The sequence below is a fragment of the Oenanthe melanoleuca genome, chromosome 1A (assembly GCF_029582105.1).
Source record: "Oenanthe melanoleuca isolate GR-GAL-2019-014 chromosome 1A, OMel1.0, whole genome shotgun sequence".
NCBI classification, from domain to species: Eukaryota; Metazoa; Chordata; class Aves; order Passeriformes; family Muscicapidae; genus Oenanthe; species Oenanthe melanoleuca.
This window is the reverse complement of record NC_079334.1, coordinates 62,217,564-62,235,439: the sequence shown is the minus strand read 5'-3', so window position 1 is coordinate 62,235,439 and position 17,876 is coordinate 62,217,564. Positions and strand designations below refer to the sequence as shown.

General features: G+C 37.9%; 1 protein-coding gene across 1 annotated transcript in view; it reads right to left on the bottom strand.

Moving 5' to 3' along the window:
• Window positions 1-9,625: 9,625 nt before the first annotated feature.
• LOC130248357 (keratin-associated protein 5-1-like) overlaps window positions 9,626-17,876 on the bottom strand; it is a gene marked incomplete at its 5' end in the record, with an annotated part of 45,003 nt that continues 36,752 nt past the window's right edge. The window contains one exon of the mRNA XM_056482066.1: window positions 9,626-9,744. Within this exon, the coding sequence (XP_056338041.1) occupies window positions 9,626-9,744 (119 nt within the window). The remainder of the gene's footprint in view (window positions 9,745-17,876) is intronic.

Below are 17,876 nucleotides of genomic sequence, written 5' to 3'. Positions count from 1 at the left end.
AGAAGGGATCTCGTGATCAAAAGACTGAGTTTTTCTTTGTATTGTTTCCCTTTTTTCTCACTTCTAAATGAAGAGGTAATCAGTTATCCCAGCATGTTATTATCATTCATCATGTGTAGCAAGTACTCTCTCATAAATTGGATAGTATTCTAAGACAAAAGTAAAGATTCATCTCTACTATCTTGAAATAGCTAGAAGTTAGAGAGTTATTTTTAGGGTGAAATTCAGATTATTCAATTTGGTTGTCTGAAACCATCACCTGAACTCAATCTGAACCACATGTCTGTTTCAGGTCAGAGGAATCCCCCCACAAGATTTTGGTGTAAATCTTTTATATAATTTCCCTGTAAATAAATTGCTAAAATGAGACACCTAGCTTTTAGATGAGACACCTCAGTTTTACAGATCGTGTATGTCTCACCCCAAAGCCAACATTATTTTGGGATGATGTTTTCAAATATAGCTGATGGCAATCATCCTGCAAAACTTACACACAAAGAAAATTCCTTCAGAATGTCCAAGTGTGATCCAAAGCCCTTTACAATCAGTGGGAGAACTGTGGATCCATTCTGGGAAGGAAGCTCTTTAAGAAGAAACAAACTGCTGACAGTATCCCTCTCAGCAGCACAAAGAGAAGTCTCAAAGGAATTATCATGCAACAGGGTTTATTTTGTCAGTCTCTGTAATGGAGGAGTGCATGTCACTCACACACTGGTATATTTTAGCAACCAGAGCACGTATTTTAACTGGTTAAGCAGGACAAACACTGCTGACATTCAGACAACTCTCCCTTAGGGCTGTTATGGACAGTTCATCTGTCTATTGAAAATATATTTTCCCTCCATAGCAGATTTTTATAACCTGGATTGAAGTCTGCATTGCACAGGGGGTGAGAACCCAACATTTGCATCATTCAGAGTCATTGAGGTTTCCAGTGCATCTAAGTAACTCATAAAATTCCTTGAGAATGGGCAATGTTATACTTCAGCATGCAAGACTGTTAACATGTCACATTCTGTTTGCATAGTTTTACTGGTCTGTAACAGCACAGAGTTTTGAAACCTCATTTCTCTGTTAAAAATAAACATATAATCTCTCCTCTCTGGTAGGCAGTGACAGGACCTGAGGGAATGGCATGAAGTTGTGTCAGGGGTGGTTTAGGTTGGATGTTAGAAAAAGGTTCTTTCACTCAGAGGCTGTTTGAGCACTGGAACAAGCTCTCCAGGGAAATGGTCACAGCACCAAGGCTGGCAGAGTTCAAGGAGTGCTTGGACAGTGCTCTCAGGCCCCAGGTGTGATTCTTGGGAGTGCTGTGCAGGGCCAGGAGCTGGACCCGATGATCCCAGATCCAACATGCCAACATATAGCTGAAATGACTGCTGTCTCTTTGCTCCCTCTCTCCACACAGTTGTCACACAGCCTTAGCTCCTGGATATCATTTTTGGAGCCCAGGAAAACATCAATCCCTTGCCATGGGCAGGGACTCCTTTCACCAGACCAGATTGCTCAGAGCTCCATCCAGCCTGGCCTTGAACACTTCCAAAGATGAGACATCCTCTTCTCTGGACAACTGATTCCAGGGCCTCCCCACCTTCACAGTAAAAAATATTCTTCATAACATCCCATCTAAACCTTCTCTTTTTAGTTTGAATCCAGTCCCCTTTGTTGTGTCCCTACAGGCTCTTGTAAATAGTCTCTCTCCTTCTTTCTTGTAAGCTCCCTTCAGGTATTGGGAGGCAGCAATTAGGTAAAAGCCTTTTCTTCTCCAATTCTTTCAGCCCTTCCTCATTGGAGAGCTCCTCCATCCTTTTAATTATCTTGGTGGCTTCCTCTGGACTTCCTACAACAGATTGAGGTCATTTGGGCTTAAGATGGAAGATATGCAAGCTAAAAATATATCTATGCCTAGAAATATTTTGGAATCTAGAGTCCCCTCCTAGCCAGTGGAATAAGTGACTTCAGAAGGCAAATCTTCCCACTTCAGTAATTTTATTAGGATGAGATTGATCACTGTCAGGGGGTGCATGTTTTATCACAAAATACACAGACACTACTAAAATTTGATTCAGCTTGGCCTTTGATAAATAGCTAAAAGTGGCTTAGATCCAAAATATGAATCGTGTGCAAAAATTGGTTAATTTAATATTAATTATTATTATTAATAATATATTTTTCTCTAATGGAAACCTCCAGAAATATATTAAATAATGAATCTATTTTAAGATCTATCAGGCTGGTTTTATGATGAGAGACAAATATTTCCTCAACTAATACATTTTGTTCATTATTGATTTAAGATAAGAGAGAGGGGAGAAGCAAGGGAATAAATGAGTGGAGTACAAGGCTGCACAGACTATGTATAGATCTAATTTGGATATTTCTGACTATTCTTTAAACTAGAACAGGTAATAGATCTCAGTCACTCTCTTATACCTTCCAGACAGATGTTTTTTTACACCCATTCAGAACTTCTATGGGATATGGAAATCTTGTGAATGCAGGAGCAGGGAAAATTGGAGAAACAGCTTTCTGGTCAGACACTTGGCCTATATGAAAACAGAAGACATGGTAGATGAGGTGATGAACCTCCTAACTGTGGAATAAATTCTGAAAATCTATTAATTTTACAACTAGTCAAGTTATACCGCAAATGGACACAACTTCCTTCATATCATGAGGATGAAGTTGCAGAGCAATTTTCTCTATAATTTATTGCCTGTTCTTTATTTTGGGGCTCACTAGAGATTAAAGCAAAGTAACATACAGCCATTATCTTTCCCGTCAGAGGAGTGGTTAATATGCTTCCAACATGACGAGTATAAAATATAGAAATATCTTTTGGGGGAAGAGCAAATAACAGATCTCCCACATCACAGTCCTTCTCATCATTTTTCCATAGAAAAAAGCCAGGGATTATTCCTACAAATAAGCTAGAAGAAACATTTCTGGTGTCAAACAATTCACCCCTTATTAAACAGTATATTTTGTCAGTTATAAAATTCCACAAATAACTATAGATCAGCCAAGTGAAAAGGCAGATAAAACCCAATAAAGAGTGCATGGAAAAGATCTATGTCCAAAAGTAGATTGACCAACCTTCCAACTTCCATTTATGGTTTTCAAATAAATAGAAATAGGTAAAATTGTTTTTTTTTCATTCAGATTACTTCAGCACTTGGGAAATTACAGGACATGGAAAAGCTAAATCTATACAACTTAATCTAAGCTTACTTAATTTTATCTGACATAACTCCATTACTCTTTAGAACCAGAAAGAAGTATCACAATCAATACAATTGACTTAATTTTAAGAATTTCTACAGATTTTTTTTTTTTTTCCCCAGAATTGTTAAAAGATAAAGACAGATATTTTACCAAAGCACTTCTGAGAAAGGGACAAAAAACCTGTTTTGATCTCTGGTCCAGTTCATACAGAATAATCCTTTGCCTCTACACCTGAATTTTTCTAATCTGCTCACTTTACATCTGGAAACTTGTGAGGATTAAGGTTATTTGGTTTGTATATCAGCATTTCTGATCTTTAACTTGGTTTCCACAGCAGCAGATAATGAAATGTGTTTATACATTTCTTCTGGCTTGAAGCTCATTCTGTTCTTCACGGTTATCTTCTCTTGTGCACTTTCCTCTCTGCAGATCCACACTGCAGAACTGCCCTTAGCAACTGCTCTTTCAGGAAGTAGGTACTATCCATTCTAATCTCTTGAATTCCAGGGAATTTTGGAAAACCCATGTGGCGTTCTGCCAGGGAAGATAGGCCAAAGTTTGAGAGCAGATCTATTACATCCATCAACCAAATTTACATCAGATAGTTAGTAAATGCTTTTGGAATATGTACATCATGGTTAACCATCTTAGGCTGGTAAAAATATATATGCCATATTACAAGAACAAGGTAAAGCATAGAATTTTCCACAGTAATTTTTTCAGCCTTTCTAGCACACATACACACACGAAGCAAAACAAAAAACAACCTCAGGCTTTATAACTAGTTAGAAATATTTTTATTATTTTTAAAAATTCATTCTTCCTCTGAAGGTGTAATACCATTAGAATGCATTTCACAGCCCAGCAGGTTTATGGCCACAAAACAGTAGCTACAATTTGTGTGGAAATAGCAGTGTGCTAATGTGCTGGATAATATTCAGCATGAATAAGATTATTCAGGCTTCTGGGAGATGAAAAGCTTGATAGGCTGTGAGATATTAATAATACTTCACTTGTTTTGGTGGCTGTGCCAGATTGCAACAAACTAATTTCAAACCATCTCAGGACATAAAACAGTCTATAAATAAAGATTTAATTACGTAGTAGCTGAACTGTGCATTGCCTATAAACTGTGGACTGACCAGTCTTAAAATAAAATACTTTTTTAAAAAAAGCTTTTTTTATATTTTTAAGAAACGTTTTCTTTAGGAGAAAGACAGTGTAAAATATTGGTTCAATTTCTTTGTTGCTATTTTTGAAGAGAGATTCCATGCAATGAACAACCAGATCTGTTCAATAATATGTTTTCCTGGTTCTGTGTTCTCTAACAAAAATTAAGAGTTCAGAGTTAGACTGGAATTTGTCTGAAGATCTGGATAGATAATACCCTTGAAGAACATATGGCAACAATATTTCATCAACACTTTTGACAAACTCAGTGTTGGGTTTTAAATACGGTTGAATAGTGCTGTGGGCTTTGATTCAGTTTTAATCTATAGCTCTGGTTTTCTTTCCAGAGTTTGTGTTGGCTGATGTTTAGTTAAATGAATCATCATGTGTGCAGCTCCTTCTGAGGCCTCTCCAGCTGCCAAGGAATTACCAATGAGTTATCAATGCATGTGTGTGTGGGGTTTTCACACCAGGTTCTGACTGTGGACCCTGGCATGGGAGAGCAGTAAACTTATCTAATTCAATTAGTTGTTTTTTGCCCTTGCTACCTTACACAGTAGATGCTGTCCCCATGGGGAATAATATCCTGCAGCCAGAAAATTATCTGTAAAAAAGATACTAGAAAAGACAGCTGTAGCTGTGTTGATCTCCATCTTCTTTCTTTCATCTTTCTTTCTTTCATATGATTTATGTGTATAAGAATAATAGAACAAAGGCTTGAACCTATATTTATAAAATATCTTGGGCTTTTCCAAGCCATCTATTATGTCTCTTCTTCGAAGCTGATCTTGCAAAAAAAGTTTCTTCAGTGATAAATATTTCAAAAACTGTTTCTCAGATTATCAGTTTCTCTTGATTCTCTCTGACAACTGTTGTTTTGCTTTTGCTAAGTATAATGTTGTGTTTACCTTAGAGATTACATCTGCTGCTTCCTATTATCTGGACCTGAATTTCCAGACTCTGATGCTCCTGTGTAGTTTCACCTAATGGGCTACTCTTATTATCACACATAAAAACAGTATTAGAAGGGGACTCTGGGTGTATTAGAACTGAGTAATTGAAGTACTGCTATGGGTATCCCCACCCTGGCATGTTGTTACTCCATTTTATTTTGGTTCAGAAACACTGGTAAGCCACAGGACATACCAACATCTTCCAGTCCACTTTGGCCTCTGCCTATCTACTGATATATGCAGCTTTAAGACTCAGTGCTGAGGGCTCAAAAATACAATTTCAATAATTTTCTAAAAAAAAATCGTGGATCTAGGCTCCATGAGTTCCATTTTAGAAAACAAGAGTCTATGATCTAGCGGGCTGTCTGAAGTTGTCCTTCTGTCCATCCCTGGATTTTATTGGACTGTATATCAGGCTTCTCCTGTATAAAGTAGAAATCCATTTCTTATTTCTTATGTACTCACCTCATTGCACTAAAGAAGTAATAATCCAGGACATTAGAAAACAATCTCCAGTTTTCTTTTATATTAGATCACATGCTGGTCCTTTTGTTCTGTATCTCCTTATTAGCTAGTATAATTTCTGTCTCCAAATAAATTAAACTTTGATAGAAAAAAATCACTGAATGTCTCTTTCTGTCTCTATAGCATAGTATTTGTAATAGAAAAGTCTTTCCTGTTCTTATCAATAGCTTCCTCCTGAGTGCCTTTGTTCTGGGGTTATAAGGTTTAATGAAAGCTTCAGGCAACCATTTACATCTCTCTTGAACACTACGGATTTTGGAGGCAGCCTTTTGAAAGAAGATACTTTGTGCTGTAGTGACTACATGAACAAAAGGAATTTCCTTTACAGATTAACAACTACTGCAGGATAGGGAAGATTACATCAGATCTGAGCAGTTTAACAGTAGTGTGCTATGCTATGGGCTTGATAGGACAACAAGATTAAATGGAGGGATAATCCAATTTAGAATTAACTCTGGTCTAAAATATTCACATAGCCTATTGGGGAAAAAAAATCTAAACAAAAATGCCTAAACAAACAAAAAACCCGTGCCAAATAGAAAGCAACCCAAACACAAAAAAACCCCTCTAAACCCAAACAGTAATGTTCTGATTTCCTCAAAATATGTGCAGAATACTCTTTAAGTGGCCAATTGATGTGGATATTTTCTCTTCAGTCTAGCACCAATCAGTTTTGGTTAGCTTTTGCAATCCTTGTATCACAACATAAAGGCACATTATACCCTTATATATCACTTAAGTTTTTTGAGATGTCCATGAACTTGCCAAGTTCCTTGCAGATTTTAGGACCCAGTTTTGTTTTACAGGGAGAAGTATATTTCAGAAACCCACTTTTTGATCTTATGTGGTGTAGCCTAGTAGGGAGGAACAGGAAGAGGCAGGACATAAAGGGGTTGAGGATCCCTTATTCATCTTTTAGTAGTTATTAACCCAGAGTGTCATAATGAGGAAGGTCTTATTAATTAAACATCAGTTGAATATCTCAGAGTTATTTGCACTGGAGGAGAAAAATCCAATTTCTTACAGCAGCATGAGAAAAGCAATTGACTGTGGTGCTAATATCTGTTGATCTCTTTGTCTCATCAAGAAGATACATTCTTCAGTGAAGGATGGTAAAAATTATGTCAAGATAATAAAGGTTGCCCAGCCAGACACTGAGATGTGATTATCAGTGTTAAATTGCACAGCTATTACAAAATGGAATAGCACAAATGAGAGAGGAGTAACCATCTGTTGATATTGTTCCTGACAGAAAACTGAGAAGGAGGAATTCATAGGAATTGTAGGGAAAAAATAGTGAGAGAGATAAACATGAATGAAACAGCTCTGTGATTTGGGACCCATTGATTCATGCCTCCATGAGAAAAGCCTTGACTGTGGCTGTGGAATGGAGAGTGGGGACAAATGGCTGGAGTGTCCCAAAGAATGGCTTTCTGGGTCAGTGTAGTTATCCCCTCAAGCAGAGAGCGAGATTTTATTCTTGTCATTTAATTGTTAAGATGCTCTGGTATAAATGTTGTTCTGCTTGACAATTCCTGTCTCTGGTTCAGGGAATTCTATGTGTCAGGGCCTTTTTTAGCAGAGACAAAAATTACACAAAGTTTGGCTCCCTTTCCTTTCAAGCTATTCTTCCAAATATCTTAGCAAGATTTGCATCACCCACAGCACATGCCAAACTCGACCCCAGTTTCCAGTCCCTGAAGCTACAGCACTTTATCCCATTATTTCAGACTCTTTACTATATATTTAATTTTTTAAAAAAAAATTTATGCAAAAAATATTAATTCTCTATTACAAAAATGGGAATGTGACGTGAGGTCTGCAGCAGACTGAAGATTTATGGACAAAACTGACTGTTTCCTTTTTCTCTTGTACCTAAAGATGGATTTTTTTCTCTCATTTTGCATAAATAGTAGAGTCTTAGCTGGTTACTGGTACTATCACTACATTGTTTAAATGTAGCAGAAAACCTGCATTAAAGTCAGCAATTTTAGTGTTTTAAATGTTTGACTGGGAAAGGTCATTTTGGAAAATTGCATTTGAAAAAGGTTTTTTGTGATGTACAGAAGTCCACGCTGGAGCTGTTCTCTTAAAATTCGGATCTTAAAAAATGACTTGTCTAACCCAAGTCTGCTCACAGAAGTTTATAAACAGTAAGTTGAACTCAGATTTGACTTCTAGTGTTGATAGAAACACCAAGGTCAAAACTCAGTGGAAAAACAAGTTAAAAAATCATCAAAAAGAACCATTCAGTTAAAATCTCTTCTGCAGTTACCTCAATGTTGTTAGGTTCAAGCATGACAGAGTGAATTGATTCCCTCAACACCTGATATGGTGAAAAGCTAGCTCCATAAATAACAGCAGTATGAAGGTCAACATTTATATCCAATGTTCATTCACATTTACATCTAAGAAATAAAGAATTTATTGAAAGAGCAGTTGGATAGAAATTCCTAATCTCTGACATATTGCTATTATTCTCTCTTAAAAAAAAAAAAAAAGTATAAAACTTCATGACTCCTTCTTTTGGCAAAATACAGCTGGAAAGCCAAAAGTCAGGAGCCTAATGAAGAAACCACCTTTGCCATCATAATTGATTTAGATTTTTTTTTAAATGTGACATCTTGCCAACTCCATCACAGAAGTGCATCTGTCTAATAAACCTGGGTGTTATTAGACCAGGTTTTATTGGACCAAGTTTTATTGGAAAGAATTTTTTTTATCTTTCCCAAGGTCCTTGAAAGCTTTACTATGTATCAGAAATGTGTCAAAATTACTTTTTTGGGGTTGGTAATTTTGGAATTTTATTCCTTCCTTCCCTTTTTCCAGTCTTCATCTTTCTTAGTAGAAACAAATGAATTCAGGGATTTCAACATCACTCTCAATGCAAACTACACTACCAAAAATAATATGAAATGTTCTGGCATCTACAAAGGAACTTATTTCAGTTTACAAACTTTCATCCAAATACTCTATTCATTTCTGAAAATTGTTTTGAATTGAATGCCAAAAATGCAAAATTTGCCAATGTCTTGAATGAAAACAGAATGAGGGAAGGATGTCACAATATTTTTCCTCTTTTCACCCATGGTAACTGAAAGTTCTTCATAGCCTGGGAAGAAACAACAGTTTTAGTAGCTCAAATGCCTTTTTACAGTGATGTCATGTCAGGGGACTTCTGTCTCCTCTTCCACAGAAATTGCTAAAAAGCCACTATACACAAAATCCTTTTAGTTTCTCAATATCGTGAAAATAACAAGATTGGCAGACAATTGACCCCTCATAGATGAACCCAAATTTAAGGTTAAAAAGCAATTCCCTGTACTCTGAAAAATGCAGTTTATCAAATCTAAGACATACAACTGGCATTTCAGCTGCCAACCTGATAGCTTTTTTCAAGATGATCTTTGTGAAATATAATGGAAAAATCCTTTAGGATGGTGCAAGGTAGATCTACCATGGTTTACTCTCATTGCCTCAAACTAATTGACTTGGTACAGAAAGAAAAATCCATTTTTCTGTCATTCTGCCTTGTATCTTGAAAAGCTAAATCAGAGCACGATAGATGGAGGCTGTTTGACATTCCTGACAGCACAGTTTGTGCACCATTCAGTCAGTCTTTTAACAATGCCATCAAAAATCTCTAGGCCACCTATGCTCTAGCCATAGGAGGGTCTAATAGACAATTTTTGCTTCAGTAGCTAAATCAACGTGGGACTTTACAACCACAAGAACCACAGCCTTACAGCAGCCTATCGTGCTGTGGGAGTCTTATCAAAGTTCTGTAGCTTAAGTCCATTTTCTTGATCATAGCCTTCAAAGGAGCCCCTTCTGATCAGCTGGATTATGAACACTCCTTTCACATGACAGCCTGAAAATCAAATGAAAGAACAATAGCTGTTGAAAGAATACATTCTAGTAGACCCTGCTCTTAAATCTGTGAGCATTTCTATAAATAAGAGGTATTGGTGTATTAAAAGTCCCTGAGCAATTTCAGCTTTGCTTTTTCTATGAGTTTTATATAGTTTTTTTCAACTTGACAAATAGGCTCACTGTGATTAAGAATGACACAAAAAACAAGTAATAAAGACATTTAGGTATATATTGTCAATAGTCCTTCACTTTGAAGTCCAGTTTTTGGTGGTATTTTTTTTCCCCAACAGATCTATAAAGCAAACACATTAAGCAGAGATGTGAGACCATTAAGGTGTCATGGTCAAATTCCTAAGATTACCTGAGCAGGCAGTTTTTGAGTCTGCACATCATGGAGAGGAATTGTGAAATGTGTTTCATACCTGCAGTTGTATACAAAGATCCATAGTCTTTATGTATTAAAAGAGCGAGCAAGACCATATACTTTTGTACCACAACTGCAACTACATCTTCCAGAGCCCTTTATTTTATTTAGCATTTAAGCAAAAGAATTAATGCAGATGTACTAATAAGAAGCCTGGGTTTCTCTGCTCTTTGATATGTCAGAAGAGTGGTCATTGCTTTGTAGCAATGTGCAGAGTCCACCAAGGAGAGCAAAGACAGTGGAGCCTCTTCAAATTTTTCTAAAAGAGGCAATGTTAATCCAAGTAAAATTCCAACTGCAACACAGTTTGAAATCTAGCTCTGTAGAGTCTGTTCATTCTATGAGCTGTGCTGTTTTGCTGTCTTTTCTGGACTGCAGGGCTCAAGCTTTTCCTTCCTCTTAAAATTCACTAGATTTTTCGAGCTTAGAGAATGCCACTTTTATTGTCTGCATCCTTCCAATGTTTAGAAAAGGAAAGCTTCTCTTCTATGTGGCTGTGAAATGAATAAATAATTTCTTATGTGAAACTAGCCTAATTATTGTGTGGTGTGGACAAAGAACATTCTTCTAAAAAGGGCAAAGAGAGACACCTTCCTGAAACCAGTGTGAGAACTGTACGTCTCTGAGACTGCTTTTGGTTTGCCCTGGATCCAGCTGCAAACACTTTGCAGCAAAACCTTCTTCTCCACGTCATTGGAATGAGATGTGGGACTGGGAATAGGTCCTAGAGCAAGTGATGCACAGCTCAGGGATGAAGGATGGGAAGCTGAGTGCAAACGTCCTTAACCCCATTGGGATTACCTGACCAAATCTGCTGTGTGACCTTGGCTTCTGCTTGGCCACGGACTGCACACTGAATGGATGTGCAAGAGCTGAGACCCAATCCAATAAATAGTACTGCTATAGGGCCACTGTCGAGGAACACGGATAAAGTGAAGGAGACCCATTCCAAGAAGGGTGAGACAACCTTTTCTAAGCAGACATGCCTCTATGACTAAACTTTATTTTGAATTTTTTTTTCTGATGAGCTGCAGCACAGTCCCGGGCTCTGATGTGTCAGGTTGTGAAAGTCTCAGTAATACTTGAGAATCCCAGGGTGCAGCCCATGGTATAACAAATTAGCATGGCTTCTACCAAAGTGTCAGTGATTGACAGGTGATGGGTTGCTGCTGACAGCACAGGGTGGCTGAAGCTGCTGCTCCACTGCCTGAACAGCTGAGCTCAGTTTTTCCCTACCTTAAAGAAAAGTGAATGCAGTCCACATTTCTATGCCTTTTGGGTTATTGATCGCCCTCAGCACAGGGAGAGATTCTCTCCATTTTAAGCAGACTATGGCTGGACTATTAAAACAAATGTGAGAATTTTGTTTTGGAAACACTGGAGTTTGGTTAATGGGCACTGAAGGCACATGTTTCTCTAATTAAGAGTAGGAGAGACATGAGATCTCAGCAGGTTATGATGACAGTGGGTAAGAAACAGCTTTCTCAAGTGTGAGGCAGAAGAGCACCAGAGCAGCATCCCTATGGCAAGGGAAGGCAGGGGAGGCTCATGGGGGCCCCCACAAGGTTTGAATGGATCCTCACTGGTTTCTCCTGTGCTGTGCTACATTCAGTTAAATGCTGTCTACTCCTGGTACTCTCTACAGTAATGAAAGGGTGTTTGCAGAAAGAGAAGAAGGGGGAAAAAGGGTGAGGAAAGCTGCCAGAATTTCCTGCAGAGACCCAGGATGCCATCTGCCCAAGAGAAAACATTCCATCCTGATTTTAAAGATTTATATGATAAATTCCCTACCTTGCTGCCTTTCATCTTTGTCCATTATCTGGCCATGATGGGAATCACTGATTCCTGACACTGCCTTTTGTGTCAGTCTGCAGTACCTTAGAGATGGAGTATGGAGCCACCAACTGGTGTTATGTTCCTCCTCCTCTGATGGAAAATCAAATTATCCCTCTCTCCTTCCCACAACTTTGATATACGTGACACTGTAAAGAAAAAGTCTTGCATGGCCTTGAGCCCATCCTCTAACAGCCCCCCAAGATACCAGGCAGAAAAGCAGAAAAAGTGTTTCCCTGTTAGGGGTTATTGAATAAAACTATTTTGAAACAAAACATCTATAGTTCAACATGTTCTTTGAATCATTAAGGCTTTGTTGGGAAGGTTTCAGAACAAGATATTGTTTAGAGTATGCCTGTTCCAGTGGCATTCCAGTGAGGAATCAGAGGAGAGTATAGCAATAGCTAACACTGTGGCTGATGCTGGTCAAGAGCATTTTTATATTGTAGCTGAAGTGAAGCATGGATGTTGGCTTCAGTTTTCTCATCTGTGAATTTAATACTTATTGGCTTCCTGAAGAACAGAGCAGTATCTTGAGTACTGTGTAGGATGACAAATGGTATTTTGTACCTGTGTGAAAATAAAGCCTGGTGAAAACTGACCACACAGGGAAATGTTCAGCTTGTCCTGATTTCTCTTGCATTCCTTCCATTTCTTGGAAGTTGGTTGGACCATCCAAACCTGATGCTCCACTCAGTTTACTCATTCCAGTTCTCTCTGTGGACAATGAAAGAAATTTATAGCACAAGTTTAATCAAATCTGCTCAGTCTTGACCAAATATTAATGGTGGAAGATGTACAGTACAAAGTCATCTACAAGTGTTTTCTTTGACAGCAATTTACCCATACAGACAATACCAAAACCACTTCAAAATAGTCTCCTTCTTAAATGATACAGAGATAATTGCATCAATTTTTTGCATGAATGAAACCTGTTGCTATCAGTCTAGGATGCAGTGAAAAATTTAGCACCATGACTTCTTTCAGAAAAGAAGGAAGCCCTTTATTAAAGAAACAACTACTCTTTTATAGACTAGATCATAGAGCTGAGGATAAAAGTAATTTCATTGGTGCAAGGAAGGTAACACCTCTTGTAAACATGCTTTCACCAAAACATCACATTTCCCACATACTCTTCTGTGCACAACTGCAGGTGCTAGCTTTGTTATTAATTCTTGCTCTCCTGTTTTCCTTTGAATAGCTTGGGAAAATTCACCCAGCTGTTTTTCCCTAGCTCTCACAGTATCCACAGAGGCCAGTTATTGATAATAGCTTCCATGACAGTATTGAATACCTGGGTTCAGTTTAGACTCATGCACAGTTTGTGGATGGGTACAAAAAGAACTCTTAGCATCAAAGTGCATAACGATCACACTTGATGACTATCACTATTGCTCAGTGCTGAGGAACTGCCTTAGATGTTCACTCTCTTTTTTTTCTTTATCCTGCACTCAAACCATTGACAATATAGAAAACAGAAATCCTCTTTTCCCCTATTTGTCTTTTTTTTTTCTTTTCCCCCTCTGTAGTTTTCAAATCTTACTATTTTCTTCTGCTGTTGTTTTGAGAAATGGATAGGTGTGGGAGGGGAAGACTTACCCATCTAGTTACACAAGCTGCCATCATCAGTGAATTTGCAGCACTGTCTCTGGACTGGGCAGGCATTTCCAACCTCTCATTGTCTTGTCAGAGTTTGCAGATGTCTTGGGGCAAAATCTTTTGTGTCGTCATGTCAACTGATGCACACTTCCTTCTTGGCATTAAATTTACTTGCACAGGGACAATGTAATTTTTTTACATGTAGTTATAGAGACAGCAGTTATGTTTGTCTGCTGTATGCAAAGGATGTGCCTGTTTACTGCTACACCTCCAATCCTCCTGTTCCTTTTTGTGGACTGTTGAGACTGAGAAAAACAGGGTAAAAATGTTTGTGAAAAGCTGGCATTGGATGCCAGGGGAAGGCTTGTCCTGGAGAGTACAGATACAATAAAGAAGGTTTTGAATTTCTTCTAAGTTCTTTCAGCATAAATAAAAGAATTCCAATGAGGTGATCTGCCTAGAATTTAAGAAAAACAACAGACTATTAAAAAGTAATGAATCCATTCTGAAAACAAGTGTACAAAGAGGAGGGAGGAAATAGTGTCTACCAGGTATTGAGCCTGTCTTTGTGTCAGAAAGCTCATTGAATGCTCACCCTGCTCTGAGCCCTGTGCCAGGGTCTCCCTCTCTGCCCTGGAAGCCAGCAGCACCTCCTGAAGGAGCAGGGCTCTCCTCAGCACAGCCCTGACAGCAGATTGAAATGAAGAGCAAAATCCAGCCCTCTGCAAGCCAAGATCCTGGCTGTGCAAAGATTGCTGTGACTGTTACCCTTCCCTGTGAGTGGAAATTTACTGCACAGCTACAGTGTGTGTATGTATATTTGTGATCTATAGTAGGTACTGTAGAGGTATGTAATTGATAGCATTGTCTGTAAATACACAGGTGACATCCAGTGACCCCAGCTCACAGATTGTTTCCTCTCTAACCCTTTTTGCATTTGCACTGTAGCTACACAGGGAGACACCTGAAGTCTCAGTATTTTTATAGAAGGATGCATGAGATGGATGTTACAAATGTACACTTTATTCCCAATGAGCAACACTTCATTATGGACAAAAATATTATTCTCTTTATACGGGTTCTTAGAGGAAACATCTTGTAAGCAGCAAGACCATCTGTTCTCTGCCTCTGTGTGTGTAACCAGAAACACACCTGAGGAGGAAGTGAATACCTGGGATTACATCTAATGTACCTGAATAAAAATTTTAAAAGGGAGGAATGGAATGGAATAGAATAGAATAGAATAGAATAGAATAGAATAGAATAGAATAGAATAGAATAGAATAGAATAGAATAGAATAGAATAAGATTAGAAGGTTGTGGATGCTTTATATCTGTTGCAGAACAGGTGAAAAAGGTTTACACTAAGAAAACACACAGCTGCGTGAAAAAAAATCAATTTTTTGTTTTTGTTTTTTGTTTGTTTGTTTGTTTGTTTGTTTGTTTGTTTTAATTTTTTTATTTTTGTTTGTTTGTTTGTTTGTTTGTTTGTTTTTTGTTTCTTGCAATTGAGAACCAGTGTGTTGGGCCCTGACAGTTTGGTATAGAGGCAAACCAGATAGCATGATCAATAATCAAAAGCTACTCTAGGGATCCTTACTGCCGATCTGACCTGAACTGATTTTGTTATTGGAAATTTGAGTGGAAGCAATATCAACATCAACAGAACAGCTGAAAAATTGCTGCTTATTTATTCCACTGTGGGAGAGGAGAGGTGAAGAAACTCAAGCAGACATTTTATTATCTTCTCAGCCATGCTACAAAATGCCATGTCACCCTACTTACACATTAAATAGCAGTTAGTAAAAATAGTTGCCAAAAATCCAGGCAGCACACAATGGAATTTAAATGTTTTAGACAGATTAGAATTATATTCGCTCATTATTCACCATTTCCTAATTTAAAAACCAAAAAAATCTGTTCTCTGTCCCATCTCAAGCACAAGGCTTTACAGCTGCATGCTCTTGTCACTTCCAGCTTTCCCATCTGTTGCTGCAGAGCAATGATAAATGAAGTTTCAATGCAATCATAAAAGCAGGCTTATCATTTTGACACAAAACAAAACTTAGATAACAAAAAATAATTATAATGTGCTCTTGTATTTGGAATAAAGAATTTTCATTATTTCAGAGGCAGGTTTAAAGCATGAAAAAATGATTTGTCAAAATTAGAAAAATAACAATGAATAGTGAATTCCTTAGAACACATAAAGGAACAAATGTTTTGAAGGCAAAAAGCTTCTATAATTTCTTGGATACAAAACATAGATTTGGGACTTCTTTTTGACATCTGACATTGAAATAGGATGTCAGGTATCATCATGCATCTCAGGTTTTGCATTTCTCATTTGATATATCAGATTCTAGATTCATTCTGTTTGATACAGAGGCTGTGGCTATGTAATAATAGCAATAAAGCAGTGTTTTCCATGTTGGAGAGAACTGAGAGGATAATAAGCATGTGAAATATCTGGAATGATATTCATTAAAGAATGACATTTCTGCTCAGTGCCATGCCATGGTTGGCTTGACAGAGGAGTAACAAAAGGCTGATAAAGAAGCCCTACATTTATATGCCAGACTTGACCAACTTGTATAAGTTACTGCAACATCCTTCTGAAAATACCCACAGCTTTCACTACATTCACTTCATAATTTGCAATTGTACTAAGGCATATAATTTGAAAAAGATGAAAAAAAACTGGTGCAAAATCATCTTGTGATGGAAGTGTACCACATTAGCCAGCATGTAGATGGCCTTTCTATTCTCTTGGTGTTCTCTTGGGGAAGAGGATAAAGGTAAATGAAAAGAAAATGGTCACTAGGTATCATTTTAACATTATTCAGACTCTATAAATGAAGTAAATTTATTTCTAACAGTAAGTTAAAGATCTCCTCCTTCAGACTTAGATATTTTAAAGCTATTTTTAGAATATAGATTTAATTTTTTTGAAAAAAATATATTTATTCAGTCTTTCACTTTTTGTGGAGTCTCACCTTTCCTCCTTCCCAAGACAGTTTATGCCAACAATTCATTACCCGTTTTTCAAAGCATGATTTGTTTCTGGTCCCCATCCAGCCTCATCTGTTAGATCAGACAGTTCCACCAAGAGAAACGTTCCCCTTCTGTGGACATCTGGAGAATATCATCAGATCTGTTCTTTTCAGTCTCACATTACAGAAACAGATTGCCTCTCTCCCTCCGTCAGGCTCCCCGGATCTGATCACCTTGCCGTGCAGTCCATTCCAGGATGAGCCATTTACAGAAGCAGAGAGTGCAGAAGCAATCCTCCTGGCCAGTGACTGTGCCCGTGCAGCAGAGCTGCATCTGCTCCATCTCACTGAAGCCCACACAGGACTGTAAAGTTTAGCATTTGTCCCTGGGATGTGAGCACAGAACCGGAGCTGTTTGAGCCAGGGGAGCCCCAAGCCTGAGGACCACACTTGCCAAATGCTGGGTTTGGAGAACACATCCCTCATGATGAGAGGCTACAGTGCTGAAATTGGCTCTGTGATATCACAGGCTGTCAGGTGCCATCTTCAGTCCATTATGCTAATTACTTTTTATTATGGCAATTGAGAAGAAATCAGTTTTAAACAGAAATGTAGTCAAATAGAGGGGATAACTGGACTCAGGAGACCTGGTATTTTAGATGGATAAAAGAGACTATCACTTACATGTACTGCTTTTCAGCTTCAAGAAATCACAATCATTTTGAAGGGCCAATAAGCTGATATAAGATGCAGACAAACAAAATTTCATGCACTACTGACATGCAGTAATCTCTGAATGACATTTGGCACATGGCAGACTACAGCCAGCAAATGCACAGAACAATAAACCAAAAAGTTAACAGACCTAACAAAATCTTTCCCAGGAATCTGCTTAGTGCTCTGAATGAATATGTGCATTATTCAACAGAACTGGCAAACCCCATCCAACAGGGACCTAGCTGCATTTAAAGGCAAGAACTGTTTAGTGATGTATCCCAAAAAAGTACTTCGATCTCTATTTCAATCTGCACATATAGATGATCATCTCAATATTAAAAAAAAAAAAAAAAAAAAAAAAAAAAAACCAAACCAACAACAACAAACTGATTATATTTATTTTGAGTACACTTTTTGGCTAAAACATGGATTGTATTCTTCTTCCTGCCCCTCGCCATGTGCCCCATCTCTTCCCACACCTTTTAGGTTCTGCTCTCCAAGATTTATTTTCACAGAAAATGAAAAATTCTTTAGTAGGAACAACTGAGCAGAGGGAATTATATT